This window comes from Ascidia mentula, chromosome 7 (genome assembly GCF_947561715.1).
Source record: "Ascidia mentula chromosome 7, kaAscMent1.1, whole genome shotgun sequence".
Taxonomy (NCBI): Eukaryota; Metazoa; Chordata; class Ascidiacea; order Phlebobranchia; family Ascidiidae; genus Ascidia; species Ascidia mentula.
The window spans coordinates 4,510,746-4,534,512 of NC_138572.1; the positions used below are offsets into that span (position 1 = coordinate 4,510,746).

At 37.8% G+C, this 23,767-nt stretch overlaps 3 protein-coding genes and 1 non-coding gene across 4 annotated transcripts; 2 read left to right on the top strand and 2 right to left on the bottom strand.

The window, feature by feature from the left end:
* Window positions 1-4,108: 4,108 nt before the first annotated feature.
* Window positions 4,109-10,162, bottom strand: LOC145908677 (uncharacterized). Its single transcript, XM_082995999.1, has 7 exons — window positions 9,873-10,162; window positions 9,622-9,737; window positions 9,113-9,233; window positions 7,287-7,430; window positions 6,715-6,843; window positions 6,320-6,422; window positions 4,109-4,973 (listed from the first exon to the last, which is right to left on the bottom strand). The coding sequence occupies exons 1-7, from the start codon at window positions 10,107-10,109 to the stop codon at window positions 4,816-4,818; spliced, it is 1,008 nt and encodes a 335-aa protein (XP_082852125.1). The 5' UTR covers window positions 10,110-10,162; the 3' UTR covers window positions 4,109-4,815.
* Window positions 10,163-11,677: 1,515 nt separating this feature from the next.
* Window positions 11,678-11,749, top strand: Trnaw-cca (transfer RNA tryptophan (anticodon CCA)). Its single transcript has one exon. It is a non-coding gene; the product is annotated as a tRNA-Trp (tRNA).
* A 781-nt stretch (window positions 11,750-12,530) lies between these two features.
* Window positions 12,531-16,586, bottom strand: LOC145908104 (protein lifeguard 2-like). The gene is made up of 9 exons (XM_082995288.1): window positions 16,403-16,586; window positions 16,081-16,171; window positions 15,889-15,999; window positions 15,559-15,612; window positions 15,402-15,492; window positions 15,253-15,336; window positions 14,645-14,782; window positions 14,128-14,175; window positions 12,531-13,494 (listed from the first exon to the last, which is right to left on the bottom strand). The coding sequence occupies exons 1-9, from the start codon at window positions 16,548-16,550 to the stop codon at window positions 13,348-13,350; spliced, it is 912 nt and encodes a 303-aa protein (XP_082851414.1). The 5' UTR covers window positions 16,551-16,586; the 3' UTR covers window positions 12,531-13,347.
* A 660-nt stretch (window positions 16,587-17,246) lies between these two features.
* On the top strand, window positions 17,247-22,328 carry LOC145908380 (cathepsin L-like). The gene is made up of 11 exons (XM_082995644.1): window positions 17,247-17,445; window positions 17,660-17,710; window positions 18,136-18,220; window positions 18,451-18,619; window positions 18,903-19,033; window positions 19,109-19,257; window positions 19,472-19,649; window positions 20,031-20,224; window positions 20,843-20,933; window positions 21,222-21,280; window positions 21,421-22,328. The coding sequence occupies exons 1-11, from the start codon at window positions 17,263-17,265 to the stop codon at window positions 21,493-21,495; spliced, it is 1,365 nt and encodes a 454-aa protein (XP_082851770.1). The 5' UTR covers window positions 17,247-17,262; the 3' UTR covers window positions 21,496-22,328.
* The last annotated feature ends 1,439 nt before the right edge of the window (window positions 22,329-23,767 follow it).

The following is a 23,767-nucleotide window of genomic DNA, read 5'->3' on the forward strand; positions in this document are numbered from 1 at the left end:
CGCTCAAAGCCGAACCTGAAGATAGCAAAAAAACACTGCTGTACGAACACCACCATCAATCTATACGACCAATTCAACTCACAATCAACAGCAGTATGTTTTCATACCGTGTCGTTTCTCTACGTTGCCCTCCTTTTATACGAAAAGGTGACTAATTGGAATGTAGGTTTACAATTTGAGGACAGGCGCACCTGCACCACTATTGTGGTTGGTTCGATTTTCGTACTCCGCACAAAATAAATCACCAATAAGAGGAAAAAATCCACATGCTATGCAATCAACGTTAGTGATGCAACGTTTTACATGTTGGTGGAATGCACCAGTTGTTTTTCTTATTTCAAAGGGCAGTATTTGACTGCATTATAGATACACACATCAGCGACGCAATGACTACTAACTTGTTTTCGTCAAAAACAGTCTGCAAAACCCATTATTTTTTGTGGGCTGACAACAACATACTCACTGGTTTGCTCATAGTTTAATTCTTAAAACCACGTTTACTTTGACTCAATTGTCCAACGTGTTTAGAAATCCACAGTAAGAGAAGATCGCGTCAAAGCAGGTACATGATTGTTATTTTTTTTAATTACGTCAGTCTTGTATATCACCGCATTTCGATCAAACACCCATCAGTTCGTCCATTAGTAAAACACAAACGGGGCTCGAAAAACATCTGATTTCTAACATTAGTTCATCTATTTGGATTTCCTTTTCCGACTTTTTCCTTGGTTTCTAAATGCACGAGAATGCAACCCAAAAATAAACAAAGATACACAAAAGTTTTAGGACGATAAATGTAGGAGACCTTTCTCGTTAACAGTGTGCAACAAACGACAACATTTGCTTACATCAGGTTTGTCGTACAAGAAAAAGCAGATAGCATTTCAAGCAGCTCTATACAGTGTACTGCTAACCAGGAGATCTAAAATGAGCAACCTACACATCGCCAATGGCCTCTAATCAGCCTTACAAACAATATTTTACACCCTGTTAGATAAAGCATTTTATCGCCTTAAGGATAGACATGCGATTGCATTCACGTGGAATGACTGTCTCGTTGCGAAGCAACCGAAGTGGTTTACAATCGATGTTACAAAAGAGTCGACTGATTGAACCATGTTTCGAGTGCGTGACCCTTTAGAACGCAGTTCATTTCCCCAAAAGTGATCGACTACTGAATAATTCAGCATTGTTACTTTGTGTTTGTGTCTGAATATCACAATGCCAGCGATTTAAATTCATTTTATGCGAACCATATTAAGATAATGGGAAAGCCAGGTCAGATCAAATTGTCGTATTTTTCTATATGGTCTCATCGCCCAAATGTTCACCAGTTTTTGATTAAAATCAGATAGCAGTTAACTGAAACTCTGATGGTTTGTTTTGGAAACTTAGGGTTCCGCAACACCCACTTTGGAAAAAGCTACTTTAGCGCGGTTTCCGTCATATATTCAGAGCCTTCGTGCGCCTTCTTGTGCTCCCAGCCTTTTTATGTAATGTAGCCTCTGGTAGCCTTTGAAGACAAAATTGACTCCCATGTTTTAAAGTACTAATTTTGAAAAATTGTTGTAAAAGCAAAGAGAGGTTTGAAATAAATACCCGAACGAAATTGCGAAGCAAAGAAAATAAAAAAATTACCCCCATGGTAAATGAAATTTGCCCAAGGTTGGGAACCGTTGTCCTGAAGGATGGGATTATGTTTGGATATTCAGTTCCAGGCCTTTTATACGCAAACCATTCCCCCTGAGCCCGGCAGAGACGCACGAGCCAAATCCAATTGCACCAGGTTCAGGGTTTCTTACATTAATAATGCACGAATCAATTACGGGGCATCTTTAACTACTGGCAGACTGGCGAAGTTGTTCCACGACCCAAAAACATGCTGCCAGATGTTCAAAAATACCGTTAGGCGGCCTTTACATAACGTCAGTCCTCGGCGCCATGGATCAACTTTGACGTGAGGTTAAGTAGGGGCGGCTTTTGAGATTAATAGGATGATATATCTGGGCGTCGCGTAGAACAAATTTGCGTGGTTAAAGCACATTAGGCTTAAAACAGAGGCCAAAAGTTCACAACATAACAAGGGAATTTCATTTCTACAGCAGGACTTAAACCTATTATAGAAAAAAAAATCACAGAAATTGAAAAAACACATTCTCACACTGTGTTTGAATCGGACCGAGATTACAATATTCCAATCTTTTGTTTGTTTTTTCATTTCCAATAAAAACGTTTTCTCGCCGATTTTTAATTTTTCCTCCTTAGAACACGTATTTCGATAAATTTGTTTTGTTCTCAAAATTGTTTCAGTTGACAAGACCACCTGCAGCAGTGCGGTAAATACCTGCTAGAAGCAGTGCTTACTTGCAAATAACTCAATAACAATAAAATTGACTCCTGGCCTATTAACAACGCATTCAACATGATCCGTTTACTTATCGATCCATTCATACAGGAATACACAACCTCCACAACATATTGTCACAAATTTCACACGGAGATCGACAAATACACAAGCAGGCCTCCAGCAGACCACAGTGCTTAAGACGGCATTGCAAAACGCACGTTTACTGAAAATGTGGATAGCATTCAGATTCTCAAATCAACCAATAGAAGCGTTTGCATTCCATTTCCAATTACGCTGTACCAACAGTTATAAAATACTTTGACGTACCTACCGTATAGCAACTCCTCAACATTGAAATCTGTTCAATATTTCAACTGACATTTTTTACGAGTTTTATAAAAACACCCTAAATTAGTCTTCCCACGTCCATTGCATTTTTTGCATAACAACACCACAAATAGGTGAAAGGTCTAATCACTTGACTTTTATACTTCAACCAATGAACCTTTTGTAAAGCCGAACAATTGTGCTTGAACCAAAGGACCTAATCCACTAATCCCGGCACAAGCTTGGCGCCGATACTGTGTCCTCAAATACCCTATTCGAAAGTGCGGCGTGAAGGGGAATGCGGCAGTCAATATATCACCCAAGGAAAGGCTTGTTCTTCTGGGACCTCTAGGGCCCTGCGGTCCTAAACGAAGCGGACAAGAGAGTTCCCATTTCATCGCCATTGGCAAACATAATGTATAACGATCGCTAATTTTCCCAAATTTTTCCAAGCTTATGAAGGTAATTTCTTTAAATTAAACAAAAAAGCCTCCGTTGCAACACCTAACCTTTGATTTAATAAAATGGTGACCATGGATGTGTTTTCACTTTGATTTACATTTGAGATTGGCGATAAGTCGACGCGAACAACATTGAAAATGCATTATGGCAACACTGCCATCTTAAATTACAGAAAATTACCGTAAGCGTAGTATTGACTTTTGTTTATCCTGACCTCATCTACACGAAGCGAACTTTGGATCGTTTTATTTCAGATTAAAGCTGAAGGGTTTGTCTGTTGTGCTGCATCCTCTCTGGAGATAGGAACTTTTGATGGGTTTTCTCATAAAAACTTCGATAATTATTTCCACTCAATATAGATTTTATTCTGTAGGTTTTAAGTTTTTTTAAAAAAAACCTAAGTTTAGTAAAATATTTGATTGAAACCGCCAGATATAGGGTAACAAATACAGTCTGTACCATTTTATATGTACCAATATATCTGTCCTAGTGACACAAAAAGTATTAAATTCTCAAATCCTTTCTTCTGTGGCAACAAAACGTTAAAATCAGAAAAAAGTTATAATCACAATTTGTTTACTGAGTGACTAGATAGTGACATGGCCTGATGGTTCATTTATCCTTTACTATGGGGACGCTTTGGTCCTGATTTTAACAAACAAATGGCAAAAAACACCGACGAAGCAAGCCAATAAGCTGTGTAAACATTTGAAATTTTTAATCAGGATCTTTTAAAAATCCTCTAGGGCCTGGTATTTTTCCATAAATTTTGCATTACCTTTTGTATCGGTTACAGATTTCCTGATATCAGCACAATTTGTTTTATTTCGTGATTTCATCTTAAAGCAGTTGTTAATGTCAACGGTCATTTGATCACAACAATCAGTGTTAATAGCACTAATTCATATTTTAGGTTTTGTTAAGATATTCAGATATGCAACAATATGCCTAAATTGCAGAACATTTGGCAGTGCTTAACTCAATAAGCAATACAAAGCCTATGATGCCCATGTTTGGTGAGCTGCAGACAGGTCCAATGCGTCGGCCTATTAGGTCTCATTAGTGCTGCTTTCGTGACTATGTAACAACCTAATACCTGTCTAAATTACATCATTAGTTCTATTATTGGTTCTATGTTGTTTTTACATGATTTTTTGTAACGCGGAGTCAGACGGCACTATATTGGTTTTGGCATTTGCTTGGGTCATGGTTTGTTTCGGTGGGTTGCATCGAGTTTGCTTCCCAATGGTTGACGGTGTGGAAGGCTTAATTGGTTATTTGGCATCGTCCCATAGTCACCAAAGCAGCACTGATGTGACCAAATAGGTCGAAACAGCGGCCCTGTCTGCAGCTCACCAAAAAACATACGTTCAAAAATACTGTCCAATTCCATCATGCGATGTGAAAAACCTAGAAAGTGATAAACAAAACAAAACTTGCGCGCAATTGCCAAGCATGAAAACAAAAAGCGAATTCAGAAAGAATTTAACATTTCCTTGAACGAGCACGCCGGTCTAACAAAACCATTGTCTATGAACAACATATTGCGCCCAAACTGCGCTAAAAACTGTTGATATCCTATTTCGTGTTAGATCAGGCTCTGCGGTTTAACATACAGAATGGGCGTGTTCAGTTCAAGAGCCTCTGCCATAGCAAAAAACAATGAGTAAGCTGATCGTTTAAAAAGTGCTGGAGCGACTTGCGGTACCGAAAGGCGAGGGACAGTTCCTCAACGTAGGAGTATTTCTCCTGAATCCGAATTTTCCGTTGTACGTGTTCATGGGCTTTGTGTCTCGGAGGTATTGGTCGTGGCCGTCAATGAGATCTTTAGAATTTCCTGAAAATGCACGAAACTTATATACTTTGAATGCACGCAAACATGATTTTTCGCTTGAATCGGTATCGATAGCCGATACTTCTTATATACTTGAAGAAACCCTGTGACGGAATTGTTGGATTATGCAGTAATTACGCAGAAATGTTTGCGGCAAATGTAAGTAACCAAATGTTGTTGCTCTTATTTTTTGTTTCGTTTTTCAGTTTTTGAACCGCACCGGGATTTGAACCCTGAATATTCTGGCCACGAATCCCGATTAGTTTTTTTTGGTATTTGGGTCGGGCACTTGATCGATGCTCCAAATTGCCCGCCCTTTTGGTCTTATGCATCATTTAGTGTGCCCTCTAGCGCTATCGACTTAAGAATTACTAACCGGAACCAATACCACAGTGGTATTTGCACTGAAGTTATATTCATGCGTTTCGGTGTGAGAAGAAAACATAAGTAATTATAAGCGTGGTTGCTAATAGTTTCAACAGAATATAACCCTCGATTCGGCATTGTACAACCGACACCAATATGTAGAAAAACGAAATAAATCGAATTTGTAAATCTTTCTGTGTTAACCTGCTAGCAGAAATTGATGATGCGGTGGATTTCTCTTTTAAATGAACTTAGCTGGCGCTAATTCGAAACGTCTTATTTCAAGCAATTTAATGTTATTGTAAGCGTATACATTTTATGTCAGGACTGGGTCGCATTTCGACTGCTTGCATCATATCGCCGTGGTATTTTTAGGTAACTTTTATTAACCTGACAATTTCGTTAGGTTAAACTCACGACCCACGGATCTGATTTTACCGATCAATATTGCTAAAATGGAAACGCTGGTATACGAGAGTTCCAAATTCGCCGGTGCTGTATGGGGACAAGGCAGATAATCTGCACACTTGGCAGATTACCTGCACACTTGTCTCAACGCGAAATATACAGGGATTATCTACGTTTCTAAACTTCAGCAATCACATACAATCATATTTGTATATTCATCGCCACATAAATCTTATCAGAAAAGCCCGGATGAGACACTGCTGCGATAGAGAATGGAGACTGCTATCGGTTAGACGGACATGTAAGTTGCGCATTGATCAAATATCAGATAAAAGGCAGTAAACGTTGGACTTTGCCCGAAATACTCAGCTTAAAATAAGGCCCATCATTACAACTATTAATATCCGGATTAAGATCGGAATCAGGGAACTTATCGTGCAAAACATCAGGTAGCGGTATGGGATAAATTTACAAGTCATGAAATTCCCTAAATTTTCCAACCCGCATTGAAAACCACATTTAAAAAAGGGGAATATCTGACCCAGCACCAAATATTTGGTTGCATGAAATTTTACCTGCACCGTCCTTGTTACGCCTTTGTATGTAATCTTTACCCACTCCTTGAAGGTGAAAGTAATCTACAGCTTTGCCTTGAATGGACACGCTCCTCTGGCGAATCTATAAACATCGGGCCATGAAGTATTTCTTCCAGTGGGTATTAACGAAAATTGTTTGATGAGGTTGCGTTAACCTGGCAAAATGCTGTTTTGCATCTTTTTTGGGGGTATAACATGGAAAATTTTAAAAAGGGAACACGGAACAATAAAAACACTTTGCTTCTTAATCCACAAATCCCGGTAAGCATCAAATCAAAGCACCACAGCATTATGCAGGAATACGAAAAGAACAACCTAAATTGCCCGGACCAGCCTCATTACGTAATAAATGAGATGAATCGTAAACCAAATACCTGTCCTGTCTTTTTCAGGTTTTCCGCCACGCCTTTGAATGTGAAATAATTTCGAACATGTTTGTCGTAGTGAGAGTTATAAGGAGGAATAGCCGGACCCAACTTCGGTTGTACTTTCGCATAATCGTCCTACAGACAAGATATTCTGGTGTTAATCGTCTGGTTGTGCGTCAGATTGTTCAAAGGAAAAATCTCGTAAAGATTCGCAACATATTTATTTTATGTTTCGAGTTAATCAATGACAAAATAAGCCTATAGAGACGCTTGTGGTTGAATCTGCTTAAAACTGCGACAAATATCGACTGACAGCTTTGGCCAAGCGTCCGACCCATCAATCAGAAAACATGATCGGGATTCGTGGCCAGGATATCCTGGGATCAAATCCCGGCGTGATCATAAAATATATATATATATTAGATTCCTGAGACTCCAAAAGGTGTCCTTTACTCCTGATAATATATATATATATATATATATATATGTACATGCATATATATATATATTATATATTTATGGACAGATCTTGGAAATAAGGACAGTATATAGCAACCTACGTGGCCGTTTACGTTTACCTGGATTGAACTCAAAGCAACGCCGTCCAAAATAAATCCTTTTTCTTTTGCGAGCTTTTCAAACCTGTTCATTGGCGGTGCGACGTTCTTCGCTCTTCGCAGCTTCTTCCAGCCAGGAAGATTTTCATCATCGTAGAATCGCGACTGCATAAATAAACAAGAATAAATTCACAATCTTATCGAGAGAGGCTACAGGATATTGATGCACCGGAGTAAGGATTTTCTGCCCGCATACAAAAGTAAGGCCCATACAGCAGCAACAAACAATGTATTAAAAATTGATGTTTGCGTGCTTATGTCTGGCGCAAAGCTACCACCCCATTCAGCGCCCAAAATTGCTAATAAAGCGTCGCAATGAAAAAAAACGAGACGTTCTAGAGAAAAATCAAAGGTGTGCGAAAAAGATATGCGTTTGTTTTTAAAACTATGTGGTAATTAGAATTATGTGTTGTAGCGTCTGCCGTTACCACAGCTGTAAAGGCTATATGGTCATAGGTTTCCATGTAACTCCAACACCCAGTCAAAGTTTGGCGCCATAACCGTCATTGAAGCTTGTAAAGCTCCCCTATGTTGATTTGTACCTTGAATTGGCATTCGCGCCTGTCGAATCCAAAAACAACTGTTTAAAATAGATTTCAATAACAACAGATTTTGCTTGCAACGAAACGTATTTACACAATTTTGCGTTTGGTACTTTGGAGGTTTTCAGTGTTCCAAAATTGTTCGTAAACACTTGCTCATTAATTGTACGATAATCTGGCTGTTAGTTAGGCATTGTCTTTTTCTCTGTGACAGCAATTTACTGTAATTGTCATTTGCAAAATAAGCCTTTGATTGCGATGTCAGCAGATTCATTAGAAAAATCGATATCACCTATTTGCCGTAAGTGTCAACAGTTTTATTCTGTTGTAGGCATAATCGTGCAGTCACGAAACGTCGATATCATCAAGAAAACCTCAGCAGACCTCGCTAAATAAACAAGTCGTCTAATTGTTACATTCCATTTGTATCTAATATACATTTTATATAGGACGGATGTAAATTACCAAAGCACGATCGAGCATTATCCCCTAAACGGGACCACTCGAGGTTTACAGTAACTCCTGTAATAACAAGAGGAAAAGTTAAGATCGTCTGTCTCTCCATGGTTTGTGCAGTGGACTCGGGAAATGTACTCGCTGTTCTAACGCTGCATTGTGAGTGGCTTATGAGCTTATAGGTGTTGTTTTAGCAGCGTTTGACTGGAGGCTTCTCATAGCCTTTCGGGCGCTTAAAATCTCGTGTTTGTTTTTTCTATCTGTCCGATTCATATCTACGTTTTCGTGATTTATTACATAAGGTTTTTGTATCTCGGTTCGCCGACGATAAGCTTTGATAAGTGCGATAGAATCTCTTTGTTCGACATTAAACCCGGATCCGCCAGATGAAACTATTGAGATTGTCAGTGTCAAAATGAAAAAATCCTTAAGTTTATACTCGGGCAGCGTAAATTTCAATTAGTTACGTGGCGGTAACCTAACCCAAAATTTCGCCAATGGTGAAAATTAAGGTTACGCACATTTTGGAGACGCACAACTTGATTTCCCAAGAAGAATTTTGAAACTTTAAAATTACCAATATATACGAAAACATAACCGCATTTGAGTTTACAAACGACGGCAACACCTCGGAATGAACGACACAAAGTTTAATTTATGAGCAATGGAGCCAAGTAAGCTCCAGACAGATGGCCACTATTTCTACCAATAAGGGCTCACCAGTGCAGCTTGATGCACCTTGCCCGCAAAACTGCCTGGCGTAGACTTCCAAATATGCCAATTTCTTACCGTTCTGAGGTCGTGAGCCAATCTAACCAATGCTTTCCCTTCTTTGGTTTGTGGAAGTGGTGGTGAAGGTGATCGAGGTGTTGTAGGATTTTTCTCCCTGTACGTGGTCACCACCATAGCTCTACAAACATGTTTTTTACGTATTAAAATATTTTACCACCAAACATTATGCAATTTGGAGTCGTATATTGACCAAATGTGCTTTTTGGCGTAATCACCTGACAATAAAGGCCCTACATGTGGGTATGCTTGTATTTTACACTGTAGAACGTAAAATAAATAGTTTCGAAAACAGTGGTATTTTCAAGGTTGATGTTACATGAAATGTCGTTAAAACAAAGAAACAATCCAATTTATGAGTGCATCATTTTTGTTATCGGCAAATACTACTAAGAAGCACAGGCATGTCTCCATACCTCATTCTTTTACTTCTATTGTTATAATACTCTGTATAATGGACATCACTGACCCAAAACACAGTAAAGTGCATTTTCTACATACATACATACTTTCCAACACAACGAGGAGACATTGGATAGGAGTGAAGTAATGGCCTCCTTGGGCCGTGAAATCCAATTTTGTCTTTGGGGTCGGTAAAGAGGCGACTACGGTCCGACATCGAATTCTGCACAAAAGGAAACACAAACAAAATGTTTAATAATGAAACAAAATTTAACACCATTCCAAAGAAACCCGAAATATTCACTATTATATAATTGCTATGACCAAGTACTTAGGTATCAACGACTTGTGCACTGACCCGTAAAGTTTCCATCATACTCTTCGACATAACGTAAACTTGTTGGTGATCATCCAACATAGGGTCATACTCTGACCCCGTCACGGTTTGGGGGCGGTATTGGCGCCGCCTCGGCGACCTGGGGCTCCGGGGGGAAATGGATCCCGTTCGAGGGGACGTGGAACCCAACATGGGCGTTATGGAACCTTGTCGAAGTGGGGAGGGCGGGGGGTGTGGAGCATGAACTGCAGTTGCCATTGTTTTTTTTTGGTATTACAAGTTTTTTTTAGGTAACTGCTCTGCACCAAATACTCATGAAAAAATGAACCTCAAAGGTACCTGAGAAAGGGGATCGTTACACACAACCCCGTAATAACCATTAGAAACAAATTGGCATGATGTATTTCATGTCGATATTGCAGCTACTAAAAATACAGTAGCTCGTCTTACACTAATGCTATCAATCGACTCATTAATTTGACTCCTGCACTATATTTAATCGTACGTTATACATAATCCTGCATTACGAAGACTCAGCAACATGTAGCAGTACCTGGTACATTCAAATACGTTCACTTTCTGCTGTTATGATTGGTTCAACCTTTTTTGCACAACTTTGTTCGCACAACTGCCTTGTGCAATGTAAACTTTCACAGCGGTCGTAGAACTGAGCCCAATATATCATAACTCCATATCCTTACTCGTGTTATCGTACATCCCAGTGTTGACAATCTCAACACAGATAGAATTCCTCCGCTTTGTGCGACTACTGCTGTCTTTCCCGAGGACAGATCGTGGTAAAGGCGCCCAGTGCTTGAGTCCACAACCCACACCTGGTAATAAGACCACAGTGTTCCTGAATGATGCGAGGTTGTTGGGTCTGTTTAGGGCTGGAAATGACATATCATGGCACAATACACTGGGGGCGTGGCCAACGACGTTGCTGTCTTTATCGATACTACGCCCGACATGTAAGTTACTTTGATACTCACCGGTAGCTGCAGTCGACAGCGTCGTTTGACCGTTTGATACGAGGTCGACATTGGCTTGACTCCGCAACCTAATTAAACCATATAAGTGGGTTATGATATATTACTTCCGTTTCGACGCTAACAATAGCTTTGCACAGACGATTTCAAGGCATAAATGATGCTTTTATGTTTGGGGTGTCAGCAAATCAACTTTACAGGCCCCACGATATGGGATAGCGGTCAGTGAGACGAACCTGCTAAACACGTACGAGCTGAGGGGGTTAATGAATATGAAATGGGGGGGGGGCATGAATATAATATTGTTTGTTTTGATATTGTGGGATTTGATTGCAATATTTATTTGGTTCCCCTACAATGCCGCCCAGCACCTCATGTTATCGCCCAGCACCACCGAAATCAGGTCCCAGCACTGCCTTCTTCGCCGGGGCCCCTGCAATTGCAATAAGATCGTCAGATTAATGACATGTTATAGATAAAAAAAATCATTTATTGGTTGATTGTTTGTTTGTTGCAAATACAATAACACAAAAAAGCTAACTGTGCTACTTTTTTACACACAATGGTTTTCGTGTAGTTCTTAATGGTAGTAAAATTAACTGACGCAAAAATTTGATGCAAAATTACGAAAAATTGTCGTCGAGCGATTGCTAAAGATTACAGTTATTTTCTCCAAAGTTCTTGAAATAAACTGAAAAAATGCACTGGTACGGAATATTTCCACAACGTTAGTTTGTCGATCACTGAGCCTAAGTTAATGTGCTGCGTTGTTTATTCACGCCACTCATTTGTTTCAGCAAATGAATCACAATCGAATTTCGACAACGTATCTACGTCGACTCCGTGGCGCAACGGTAGCGCGTCTGACTCCAGATCAGAAGGTTGCGTGTTCAAATCACGTCGGGGTCAAGCTTTATTTTTGGTCCGTAAGCACGGCCATTGCGGAAGCCAGGGGCCATGACTACCTTCTAAAATTTAAAGATTCGTAAATTTTTTTTTCATATGATTTATTGCAATAATTTCCCATTTTGTAAACGGGCCTATTTTATTTGGTGGGGCAATGACGCCTCAAACCAAAAAGTTTATTCGCTAAAAATTCATAAAATGTTTGCTTTTATCTGCTGCAATTATTATGATAGATTATGTCGATTTGCGTCGTCCGTCAGTTCGAAATGGACCGCGTTTGCGTATTTGGTTGATGATTATGTAACTTTATATTGCAATGGCCAGTGCACTGTGGTGGCCATTACATGTAATTGACCTTAAACGATCCATATTTTACAATGTACATGTGACTACTGGATTACCTTGCTGGGTGCATGTTGCATTTGATTAATTTTAGTGGTATTTTACGTTTTGGAAGATACAGGTGCAACTGATTTTAGTTGTGTGCTAAACCTCTACAAAGTATCGGAGGTACATAAACCTGAAAACTGTTGGGTGCACATGTTGGTTTACTACGAGTGAATTTCCATTGTAATGTTATTTGGTATATGGTGAAATTAAGTCCCAAACCCTACAGCTCTAGTAATGCTAATTACAGCAAAAACATGATGTCTAGACAACAAGTCTTGACTCAACTTAGTGTAAATAAGTAATTTTTCGTGGACATAGGCATATTTTTTGTTTGTACACGAAAAAAGCTCCACCCCACCTCAGCTGCCTAGCATTTGTACTCAACAAATCCAAATTAGGAAGTTTATTAATTTTCAAAATTTACTCACACAAAAAGTCAGCTAAGCAAGTAGATTTGTACATGTTGGAAACCAAGTTCTAACACAAAAATCTTTTCAGCAAAAAAATCACCCAAAAGCTTGTTAGCATTTGGCGACATGTTGCTTCCAATGACATAAAAACACAATCAACCAACATCAATAAAATTGAACAAAACAACAAAGTAATCTAAGAAAAGTTATTTGACATGCTAAATATTCAGGAAAAATAGCACATTTTTACATCATGCAGTGATGTTTGATTTTTACAAGATGGGAGAAATTTTTAAATTACCTTGATAACATTTTAGATACATCAACAATTGTTGAAATAAGCCTATTAAAACATCTGATAATAATTAGCATTGGATTGTAACATGTACCATTTCATTAGGAGTTTTTTTACAGCACTTATGTGGGCAAATAATGTATCTTCAACCAAAAGTCTCTAGGGGTTGAAATATTAACATAGATGCAGATTTATTCAATGATTTAATGCAATTTTGTGAAAGGTGGTTTAACTGAGAAAGTAACATTCGCAAAAATTCTGAATCGCTCTCAATGATCAGTTATACTGATCGTTCCCATTAAAGGAAAACACTGAGTTTAATAATTGCACACTAACCAAGTGGAAAACATTCAAAACGTGCTTAAAGTTAAAGCAGTAACATAACATGAAAACCTGGGAACAAAAAATTGATGAAACTGACATTATTTATTTACAATATATACACAAACCTCAGTTCTACACTAGGCTCAGTTTTAACTAAAATCATGATTCAAGATAGGTTGATGCTAGTTGCTCGAACCAAAAATAGACAACAGAAAGAGGAAGATATAGACGATATCTATGTAAAGATTGAGGGCACCATACACATACTCCTCTGGATCAAGTTCATACCGTTTTCCACCCATTATGAGCTGAGTGTCGAAGGCCAGAAACTGCAAATAAAAAATGTAATTTGACATTTTATCTGCAACCATCAAACTATTTAAAACTTATGGCACTAACTAGTTGGTAATTTTAAATTATAAAACCTCTTTCAGGGGGTTTCTTTTCTTTAAATCAAAATCTGAGGCTATTCACACAGGAAAAAGGCTGGAAAATGGGCACGTTGTTGGTATTTTACAAAAAGAAGCGGCAATATTAATGTCTTTTGTATGACAATTGTTTTTATTAATTACTTGTTGAACAAAACCACAAGAAATTAATTCGCGCAGGCAAAAAGGGGAATTACACTGAACCGAAACCACACTTTGGCTTTTGTTAAACAATAGGACATTAAGAGTAAGGGAAATTTTAGATTCGAGTGACCTGTCTAACACAGGAAGTAGGCATAAGACGTCATGCCACAACTATGCTGAGACCATTCATTACCTTCCACTATTGTACATCAAAGAATAATTCATACAACCAACACAATTTGGCTTAAACAATGATTGGTTGTGAAGAATGTGGGTAAAAAATAATAACAATCACATGAAAATTATTAATACCATTTATTTTGATTAGACTGATTTTTTATTACATTTCGTGTTTATAGCACAAACGAGAAGCAATTTCTTTATACTTACCAGTGAAAAGACAAGTGCTCCTAGGCAACCATACACAACATCCAAGTACTAGAAACAAAATGTGAAGATCAGACCTAACACAAACTAATCATGCACAGAAAACAAATGTCACTTATGTGAAAATCTGCATGTCTAATTGCAAGGAATTTTTTACTAGGTCTGAAGATTACTATGGTTAATAATGCCAGCAATATATCAAAATTGTTTTGCCTGAAGTGTGTTTGGCATATATGTGTTTGGCAATAGTGAACCTTTTACATATTTTAACAATAAAATGTTATTTCAACTGCAATATTTCTGCAAACAATGACAATATTATTTTAGCAAATTGCCTTCGAAAGAAAGGCGACAGATTTTAACCTTGGAAAAATGTTCTTGTGAATGTATTCGCAATAATATTATTTTCTGTAATTCATACATCATACACATGAAAACTTCATATTTGCAACAGGTAGACTAACAATTGTATCATAAGAGCAGGTAGTTAAATAATTGACACATTTTAAAGCTTACTTACCCATGACCGGTACCATGTGAAAATGGTAATAAAACCATAAAGGATCAAGACCCAGAGCAAGATAAACAAAAGTCCACTGCATTTTGTGAAATCGAACTTTGTTTGCATTGAGAATAGAATTACTGATCCACAAACAAGCTTGAAAAAGAAACAGGGTAAATTTTACTTCAGTGAACTCAATTTAAAGATTATTGGAAAGGTAAACCAGATATGCATGCAGCAAAACAATGCTGCTTGGCAAAATGCCTGAGCCTGAATATGCATAACTGCAAAATATATATACTATTGATAAATATAACAGTAAATAATGTTGCAACAAAAGTATACTGTAACCTGTGTTTCGGTTAATATCAGTAAACAAATGTGTACCACCAGATGTCTAAAGATATGTGTTGACCATAAGTCAATCACATACAGAAAACATAACCTTTTTTACAGAAAAAATTCATTGATTTAAAGAAGCCATTTTTACAAATGTAGCTACAGAGTAATTCATTACCATGCTGGTTATATCTTTGTGGCCTTTCTACAAACATTTGATGCAAAAAATAACCATTGCTATTACACATGGCCTGATTGCCCAAGATTGTCAAAGTAACAATACTTACAACAGTAGTTCCCAGAGCTATCACAACAGATCGTGTGGTGTAAAAACTTGCAATGGTTCCAACCATGTATGAAAAAGCCAAAGTCTGGAATGATATATTGGACGTTATTGGGACTGTGTGGTTTGCACAAATTTCTACAACAGACTTACAAAAATGAAAAGCAAAATGAGATTTTGGGGATGGCGTCTTCTGAATTCTGAACAGCACACAAGCGTAATATACAGGGCGAGGAATATTCCACTGCAAGTACCAAATGGTCCATCATTATGCAATACAAATAAAAACACGAAATCTGCATGTACTCACTATGCTGCATAATATATTCCAGGGTTTTTCCTAACAAAGTCTTGGACTTCTGGTCTGTATGGAAGAATATTGGTTCAGCAATTACTAAATTTGTATAATAAGTACAGGTGGACTAAACCACAAAACAACGACTGCTTTTAACATTGGCTATGGGCCAAAAAGCGCTTTGAGAAGAGCTGTGAAGTATGTACACAATATCAAAATTGCGAAGTCAATGGTTTGTTTGAACGCATTTTTTAAGAGTTTTAGATATATATATATGGTCCACCTGACATTTTTCTGCAGTAGGTGAATCCAAAGCAGTTTATACAACACAAATAGGCAACTTACATGAATGTAAATATGCAAACAATCCCAAAAGTTATGACCAATTGAATCCCAAGCACGATAAACACCTTTCTTATGAAAAGGCGTCGAACATCTTTGTCATCGAAAGTGCCTCTAAGAAACAAATATATAATTAGTTTGTTATCATGCATTATTTGGATATGCAAAACTTTACCAAATAGGCTATACACATACCTTGCTGTAAATCCAACAGTGGTATCAGCATTAGTGTCATTTGTAGACATTGGTGGGGCACTTGCACCAAGGACAGGCTGATGCACAGGCTCTGAAAAAGTAATTATATGAGAAAAGTACAAGACAAAGTTTGCTGTTATAATTTTGCTTGGCATTGTGTTAAGATAGATTTTGATTAAGTCAGTGCAGCCGGGTGGGCAACTAAAGTGCCATGCAGTTTGTTATTTACTTTAATGAAAACTTTATTTTACAAGCACTTGCGCTACATTTTTTTGTAGCATTGACATTGTATGTATCAAGTATTTTTCGCTTAAGCTTTTACGTGCATATGGTTGATAAGATGGATTTGAAATGCCTTCATTTGGGGTATACGGATAAGCCGGTGCAAGTTGGGGGTCATGTCCATATCCAAGTTTGTCCTTTTCACCAACGGCTTCACCATATGAAGGAGGTGCACTGGGATGTGCCATTTTTGATGTATTATCAATAACAATGGTCTACAAAAGACACCTGACAAATAAACAATAATTCGAAAATAGCATATAAACAATTGTTTGCAAAAAGTTAATGAGATAGGCTATACTTTACAAAGTACATACACAATGCACACATTTGCCATCTCTTGGAACAGACAACACCAAACTAAACGTTTAGATAAACTAATTGCAGTCACCTATAAAATATGTCATATCACATTAAAAGATCACATGACGTTTCGGTTCCGTTTTCGCCTCTTTGGAAACGTAACTACCGACATACTATTCGTTCAATCACATGACTAACCCCGCTTGTCTAGGACTAGGTTAGGGATGCGCAAAAAGGTAAACAAAATTAAGTGCCATTCCATTTCCGAACCTAAACTAATATGATGGACTCTATGGGGTCTTACTTGTCTATGTAAAAATATGTATTGTTAATATAATATGATTTCATACTATTTGTTTTAAATCGAAAAATGCAAAGAAAAATGATGGCAATAAATCGTGCAACAAAACAAATACCGGAGGCGCCATTGTTTTAGTTCTGCCCGACGCTATTGAGGCGTGACGATCATGTGACAATCGTAATTTGTGGTGGTCTGCATTAAACCTCTGAACGGGTTTTGTCAGGTATAAGAAAAGTTGTCTTTTGTGTATAAAATTGCTTTGGAAATTCTCCAGATTTTAATTCATTTCGGTGAAAATGTTGAAAAACCTGGTAGCCTGCGTTGTTTTGCTGCATTCAGCAGTATGTTCACCACTTGGCGCAATTTCAGTTTTGGACAGAATTCCTGAAAGCTTTTACAAAAAAATAAACAATGTTGCAAAGAAAACTGATGACGCAATGCTGATTTCACATACAAATGGAATTTGTGCAACACAACAAGTAAGTGATAAGATGTGTTTCTCCTACCTTATTACTGTGGCCTTTTTTTCCAAACGGTGAAGTAGGTGTAGTTTATCTGTATTGATGCCTTTCTGCGCTAATTGTTTTCACAATTCCGTATCCCTGGTAAAGAAGTCTTTGCAAAGTACTGGTCAATAACATGTAGTCATTTAAGGAAAAAATAAATTTGCAGTGTGCGGTATTTATTTTGCAGGTAGTTGCAGGAACATTGTACAGGGTATTTTACGGCAATGAAAACAAATTGGTAGGTGGTTATGTGATGCACAACCAGCAAAGGTTATGGCAGCAGTTAATACAATTACCTAATAATAACAGACCGTTTTATTATGTTAACAACATTTTTAAGTATGGTCTTTTCCGCAAATGTTTTGTTGAAAAACTGACCTTGGTGGCAAATTACAATCATTACAGCAACATTCCAAACAGTTTTGAACAGCATTTTTGTCTTTTTTTACTGTAAATTTTAAACTCGCGTAGCCACAAGGCTTGAACTTTTCCCTGCTGGATGATCCCCAGGTGATAATGTTAAGCAAAACATCATACATACGACAATTTATTGACTGGATCACATTTATGGGTTGGACTTTGCTTGAGAACCTATTATAACTCCCAGTTCCATAAGATCAGCGGCACCATATTTTGGCTTGTGTTTATTCATTTGCTTTTTAGTGCGAAGCTGTGATTTGGAAGCAAGCATGGCTAGACAAGTTTAAAAGTGTAACTGTTTCTTGTATGACAATTGGTGACCATTACGGTGGGTACATAGACCAGAGATCTACAACTTTTGTTTCTCCTCAAAACTTCTTAGTGGGTACTTAAATAAATGATTTTTTTGAGAGTTCACCATATCTAATGCATTTATATCTAGTATAAAAATTTGCCATATTACGTTATAGTATAACTAGCTATACCAACATCTTGCAGCATTGTAGTTAGATCCTAACTTGTGCACAGGCGAAATTTAGTTTCTGTATCATTGTTTAGGCTTCGAGGAAATGCGTTATTGCGTAAAACGGAAGGAAGCAGAGAAACGCAAGCGAAATCGGCAAGAGAACAATGGTGTGGTGACAATGGAAAAGGTTGATGCAGATTATAACGACACAGTGAAGAGGCAATTTGATGAATTTATTATCAGATACAAACGTCAATATAGGTGAGAAAATGTGTTTCTATTGTGTATCTTTTTGCTGTAAATGACATTAATAATGTAAATTTGCTCCAAACAAGGTTCCAATCCATGTTTTCATGTGTCTCAGACAACCTAATAACTGTAATGCCTTTTGATATCTATAGTAGAGTTTTGCTTACATTTTAGCACTGGTTTTCTGTTATTTTGGGGGTTAGAAAATTGACCCTAAAGCTATTTTTTAGCATCTGATTTTTAGGTTTTCAATTTATTACATGTTATAATGTAATGCCCCCCTTGGCCTTTTTAGTTGGAGTACCAATCCAGACAAATATATAAAACGGTTCAAAATCTTCAAGCAGAACCTTGAAGTTGTGAAGTCACTTAACCAAATAGGAGACGGTGCTGTTTATGGGATCAACCAGTTCATGGACTATTCTGGTGTGTAACCTAATTCACTCATATTTTTACATTTTTGTTAGAAAGTGCAAAAATACGACTCATGTTGCTTTTTAGATGAAGAATACAGAAAGTATTTGGCTCCCGGAATCACCAAACCATTGTTTCCAATTCGCAATGCCGACCTTTCTGATCTCGAAACTGACGTCATTCCAGAATCAGTAGACTGGAGAAAGAAGGGCGCAGTTACTAGAGTAAAGAACCAGGTAAGAATGCCGTCCTGCCGAAAACATCTATGCCTTTGTTCAACTTAAAATGCCAAATATGTGTCAATATGGGGACAATAATATGAATTCTGTAAGCTGCAGACAGATGGCCACTTTTTCAAATTTTATGCCAGAAGATCAGTCTATTTTTAAACTGTAAAATGCCTGGCAGCAATAGTGCTACAATTTCCCAATATGCTATCATGTAATCCAGGGTTTCTGTGGTTCGTGCTGGGCATACTCTACAACTGGCAATGTGGAAGGCCAGTGGTTTCTGAAGCATGGAAAGTTGTATTCACTCTCTGAGCAGCAACTAGTTGATTGTGACCATTTTGATTATAGATGTAAAGGCGGGCTACCCTACAATGCCTACGAAAGTATCATGGAACTTGGTAAATACACCGTCTTATCTTGTGTTACGATATTTTTGATGGTATTATGACGTGATTGTGTAGTGCTATGCAAGATAAACAACCTATATGTCTTTGTTGTAAAAATATCAAATTTGCGCTTATTTCAATGCAAGATACTTTTTTTTGAAGATGTTTAAAAATCAGCCAAACATCGATTAAACTAATTCAGTTAATTGACTTGCTAAAGTTAGTGTACTATAAACTCTGGGGGTAAAAGAAGGTTGAGAATAATGTCACCTATAGTGTGCAATTAGTTTTTAAAGCTGGGCAGTGGCCTTGGGGGCATGCAACAGAACCGAGAACTTGTGCATACGTATTTCCATACAATATATAACGATATTTTCGCCTTTTTTGTGTAAGGTGGACTGGAGACAGAGAAAGACTACCCGAGCCACCAGTACTTAATATTCAAGAGAAAATGCCATGTCAACGAGTCTAAGTTCAAGGTGTACGTAAACAGCTCTGTCATGCTGCCCACAGATGAAGCACTGCTAGCTGCGTGGCTTGCAAAAAACGGTCCAGTTTCTATTGGTATCAACGCCAATATGATGATGGTAAGCCGAAAGTGTACGTTTGTCCCCAAATTCGTCCAATACACATACGTATTATCAACACAAAGGGTTTTGAAATTAGCTACTTCTGGCAGTTACAGAGGTCGCAATTGCCAGTTCGATTAACTAGACAACTAGTTATGTATAAGAAGCTATATCACGTCATGTAAATGAGTATAAATAATATGTGCAAAAAAGCCATAATAATTGAGAACTGCAGACACGGTGTGTGCCGCACTGTTTCGACCTGTAAGGTCTCATCAGTGCAGCTGTTGACTGTGGCACTGTGTGCTATAGCTTTTACACTAGCGGGCACACTGATTTCCACTTTGTGGTACCTTTCGGTCAACGTCGATCCGTTGGGTACCCTATACTAAGTACCGAACCACAGAGACGAACCACCGTGGAGCGCACTATGGCCAAACGGAACTGCTTGGTAACCGATAGTGCTAAAGGCTCAAACCCAATTTAAGATCGAAACTAGAAACAGGTGGCCATCTGTCTGCAGCTCATTGAAATCATACATTATTGGCTCCACTTGTATATACATATGTCCATTTTAGTGGTTACCTTTCGTGGCAATTACAATATAGAAGAAAGTTCAACAATGATTTTTTACAGTTCTATTTGCGAGGTATCGCGCATCCGCGGAAGTTCCTGTGCAATCCCAAGCACCTGAACCACGCAGTCCTCCTCGTTGGATACGGAACAGGTAAGGAATAGTTTATTGTGATAAAATGAAGTGGGAACTGACGCAAATCAGCTCAAAGAGAAAATCCAAAGCTTTGATGCTGGTGTTAATGGACGTATCAGGACGTTTATAGAATGCAATTGTGCCCATCAAATAACTGTGTTTCTCCACATTACAGGGTATTAGTAATGGCATTGTTAGAACCGTTGATGTAGCCGTGTCTTTGAACAACCGATACTAACTTTGGCTCTTCTCTACAGATTTTGCAAGTCGTTTTACAGATTACTTGAAATTATCGTTTTTTTGCAGAACACGGAATTCCGTTCTGGATCATCAAGAACAGCTGGGGTGCTTTCTGGGGCGAAAAGGTGAGAATCTTAGAGTCTAATTTTATTACAAAGAAGAAATAAAGTTTACATGTTAGGTTTATAGATTCGATACACTTCTGTGTTGGTTATGATCATTATGCGTTATTGAATCGTTAGATTTAATCATCTTGTTTTAACAGGGTTATTACAGAATTTACAGAGGTGACGGTTCCTGTGGTCTTAACCTGGCGGCAACATCTGCAGTCATTTACTAAATCCTTCCACGAACTGTCACAAAAACGCCAGGAAACGTTTAAACGTGGTATTTGAGTTGTATCGTGTATAAGTTTCATGCTGTTAACCATTATTTTAACGTGTAACTGTGTACGTTTTCTCCTTTTTGTTTTGTTTCATAGATCTTTCAGTGTGTCTAAATGAACTATATGCCTTTCTTATTTGGTCCCTTACAATGATGAAACCCAAACGCTTGGTTATTACATCACTGCCGACATTTTTGCTTGCGGCAATCCAACCGTATAGGCAATTGTTTATATACTAGAAGTATAGTATTACGATTTTTTGCTTTTGACAAACGTGTCCTATCCACACTTAAAGTGCAATTCTAAATGTAGTATAAGCAATGTTGTGTTGCCAAGCAACAACCATTTTTTCTAAGTTTACAAATCATTCGTAGGCTTACACCTCGTGTAAAGACTGTATTGTTGTTTTGAAAATGTCTTTTGATGGACCAAGTGCAAGCACTGCAAGAATTGTCAGTGTCAAGTTCCTTCATACCATTTTGCAGGCCGATTACACCCACACAATAACCTTGATTTGATTATATCCGGGCTAGGGCCGGTTTCCTCCTTCAACCAATTATGGTTTTACTTTTTGTCGTCGTCTATACATTAATTCTTCTCAGCAATTTGTGTTGATTTCTTGGCTGACAAAATGAATTAAATTGATGGACCAAGTACAAGCACTGCAAGAATTGTCAGTGTCAAATTAAACCCACACAATAACTTTTGACTTATATTCCGGTTTCCTCCTATAACCAAGTATGTTTTTTTTAATTAAATTGATTGACGCTCGCTTTATGAACTTTTGTGCACACCTTGTTCAAGGCCCACATCGTTTTTAGTCCACGTGTACCTAATTTGACTGGATGGTAATTTGACTTTAATCTTGTATACAGTTATATGTTGCTGTGAATAAATTTACACACATACTGCGCAATATTTCCATTTTGATTTTTTTTAGGTTAGGTAATGTTTATGGTGAGGTAATGTTTATAATACCTTCTCGCCTATGTAGCTCAAACCTTAGTCTACTGTAGTGTATCTGATCACCAACAAAAACCTGTAAGACTTCCTGTTGGACTATGGCTTACATAAATCTTCGATCTTTGATGCGATAATGTTTATTCAACATATCTGGTTATTAATGCATTTATACGAAGGCGTTGCTCTTGTCTAAAGCACGTACATAAAATGGGTTATACGGAATAGAAAGGTTTATATCGGTTCACGTCAAAGCTGAAATGTTCAAAGTCCGTGGTATATCACACATCAGCCAATTCACAGCTGTGTAGTTTGAATGCATGTGAAAGACGATATTTCACATACACAATTAACCCTGAACAGGCAGCCGAGCGGGCAAAACTGTGACTGTATGAAAGGTCGTCATTAGCTCGAAACTCCCTGACACTGTGCCAAGGCTTTGGCTTGGAGGTCCTCACCTGTATCGATAATAGGAAGACGATTAGAAAACAAAAATTTTGAGGCAATGTTTGTGTCAGCGTTGCGCAACAACGAAAGAAATTAACAACAAAAAGCGTGCAATCTCTGAGCAATTTTTTTAAAACAATTCTACGCGACGTATAATGGAGAAATTGGAGCCAAGATATTGAATATGGAAACAATGATAATAGCTTATGATTGGCAGGATCCCCCCACTGCGCAATATAGCTTAAGATCATGTTTTTCAATGAATCGATCGAGCAATTTAGAATTAAATTTCGTTTAAATAAACTTGAAGAAATCGGCACATGATATCATTACCTTGGTTTGTGCCAGTTTCACAAGTAACCACTGTTTCGTATTTTTTGTCCTTTAACCAAGGTCGATCCCAGATCATCGCTTTACACTGAAAAGTGAGGAAAATCACTCTCAAGCAATCGCTGTTACCTAGCCGTCTTTCGTATACAGTATTTAAAGAATGTTGTTTGTAGTATACGACAAATTTTGTGAAACTTGTATACACGTACCAGATTTTCTTCGTCGCCATAATACACTCGATACAAAATACCCTGGACCACCTTTAAAGTACAAATCAATAAAATACAAAACCACACTACTAAACAACGGGTTTTAAACATTTAACAAATGCACACAACAAAGAGTTTTACTCTACCATAACTAACAAACGTATTAATTTTCGCTCTAAAAACTGAAGCCAATCATAACACAAGGAGGATTGTATTTTAAGATTTAAACCATTTACAATTGATAAAACACGACGGACCTGCTCTGTTGCACAAATGGCATT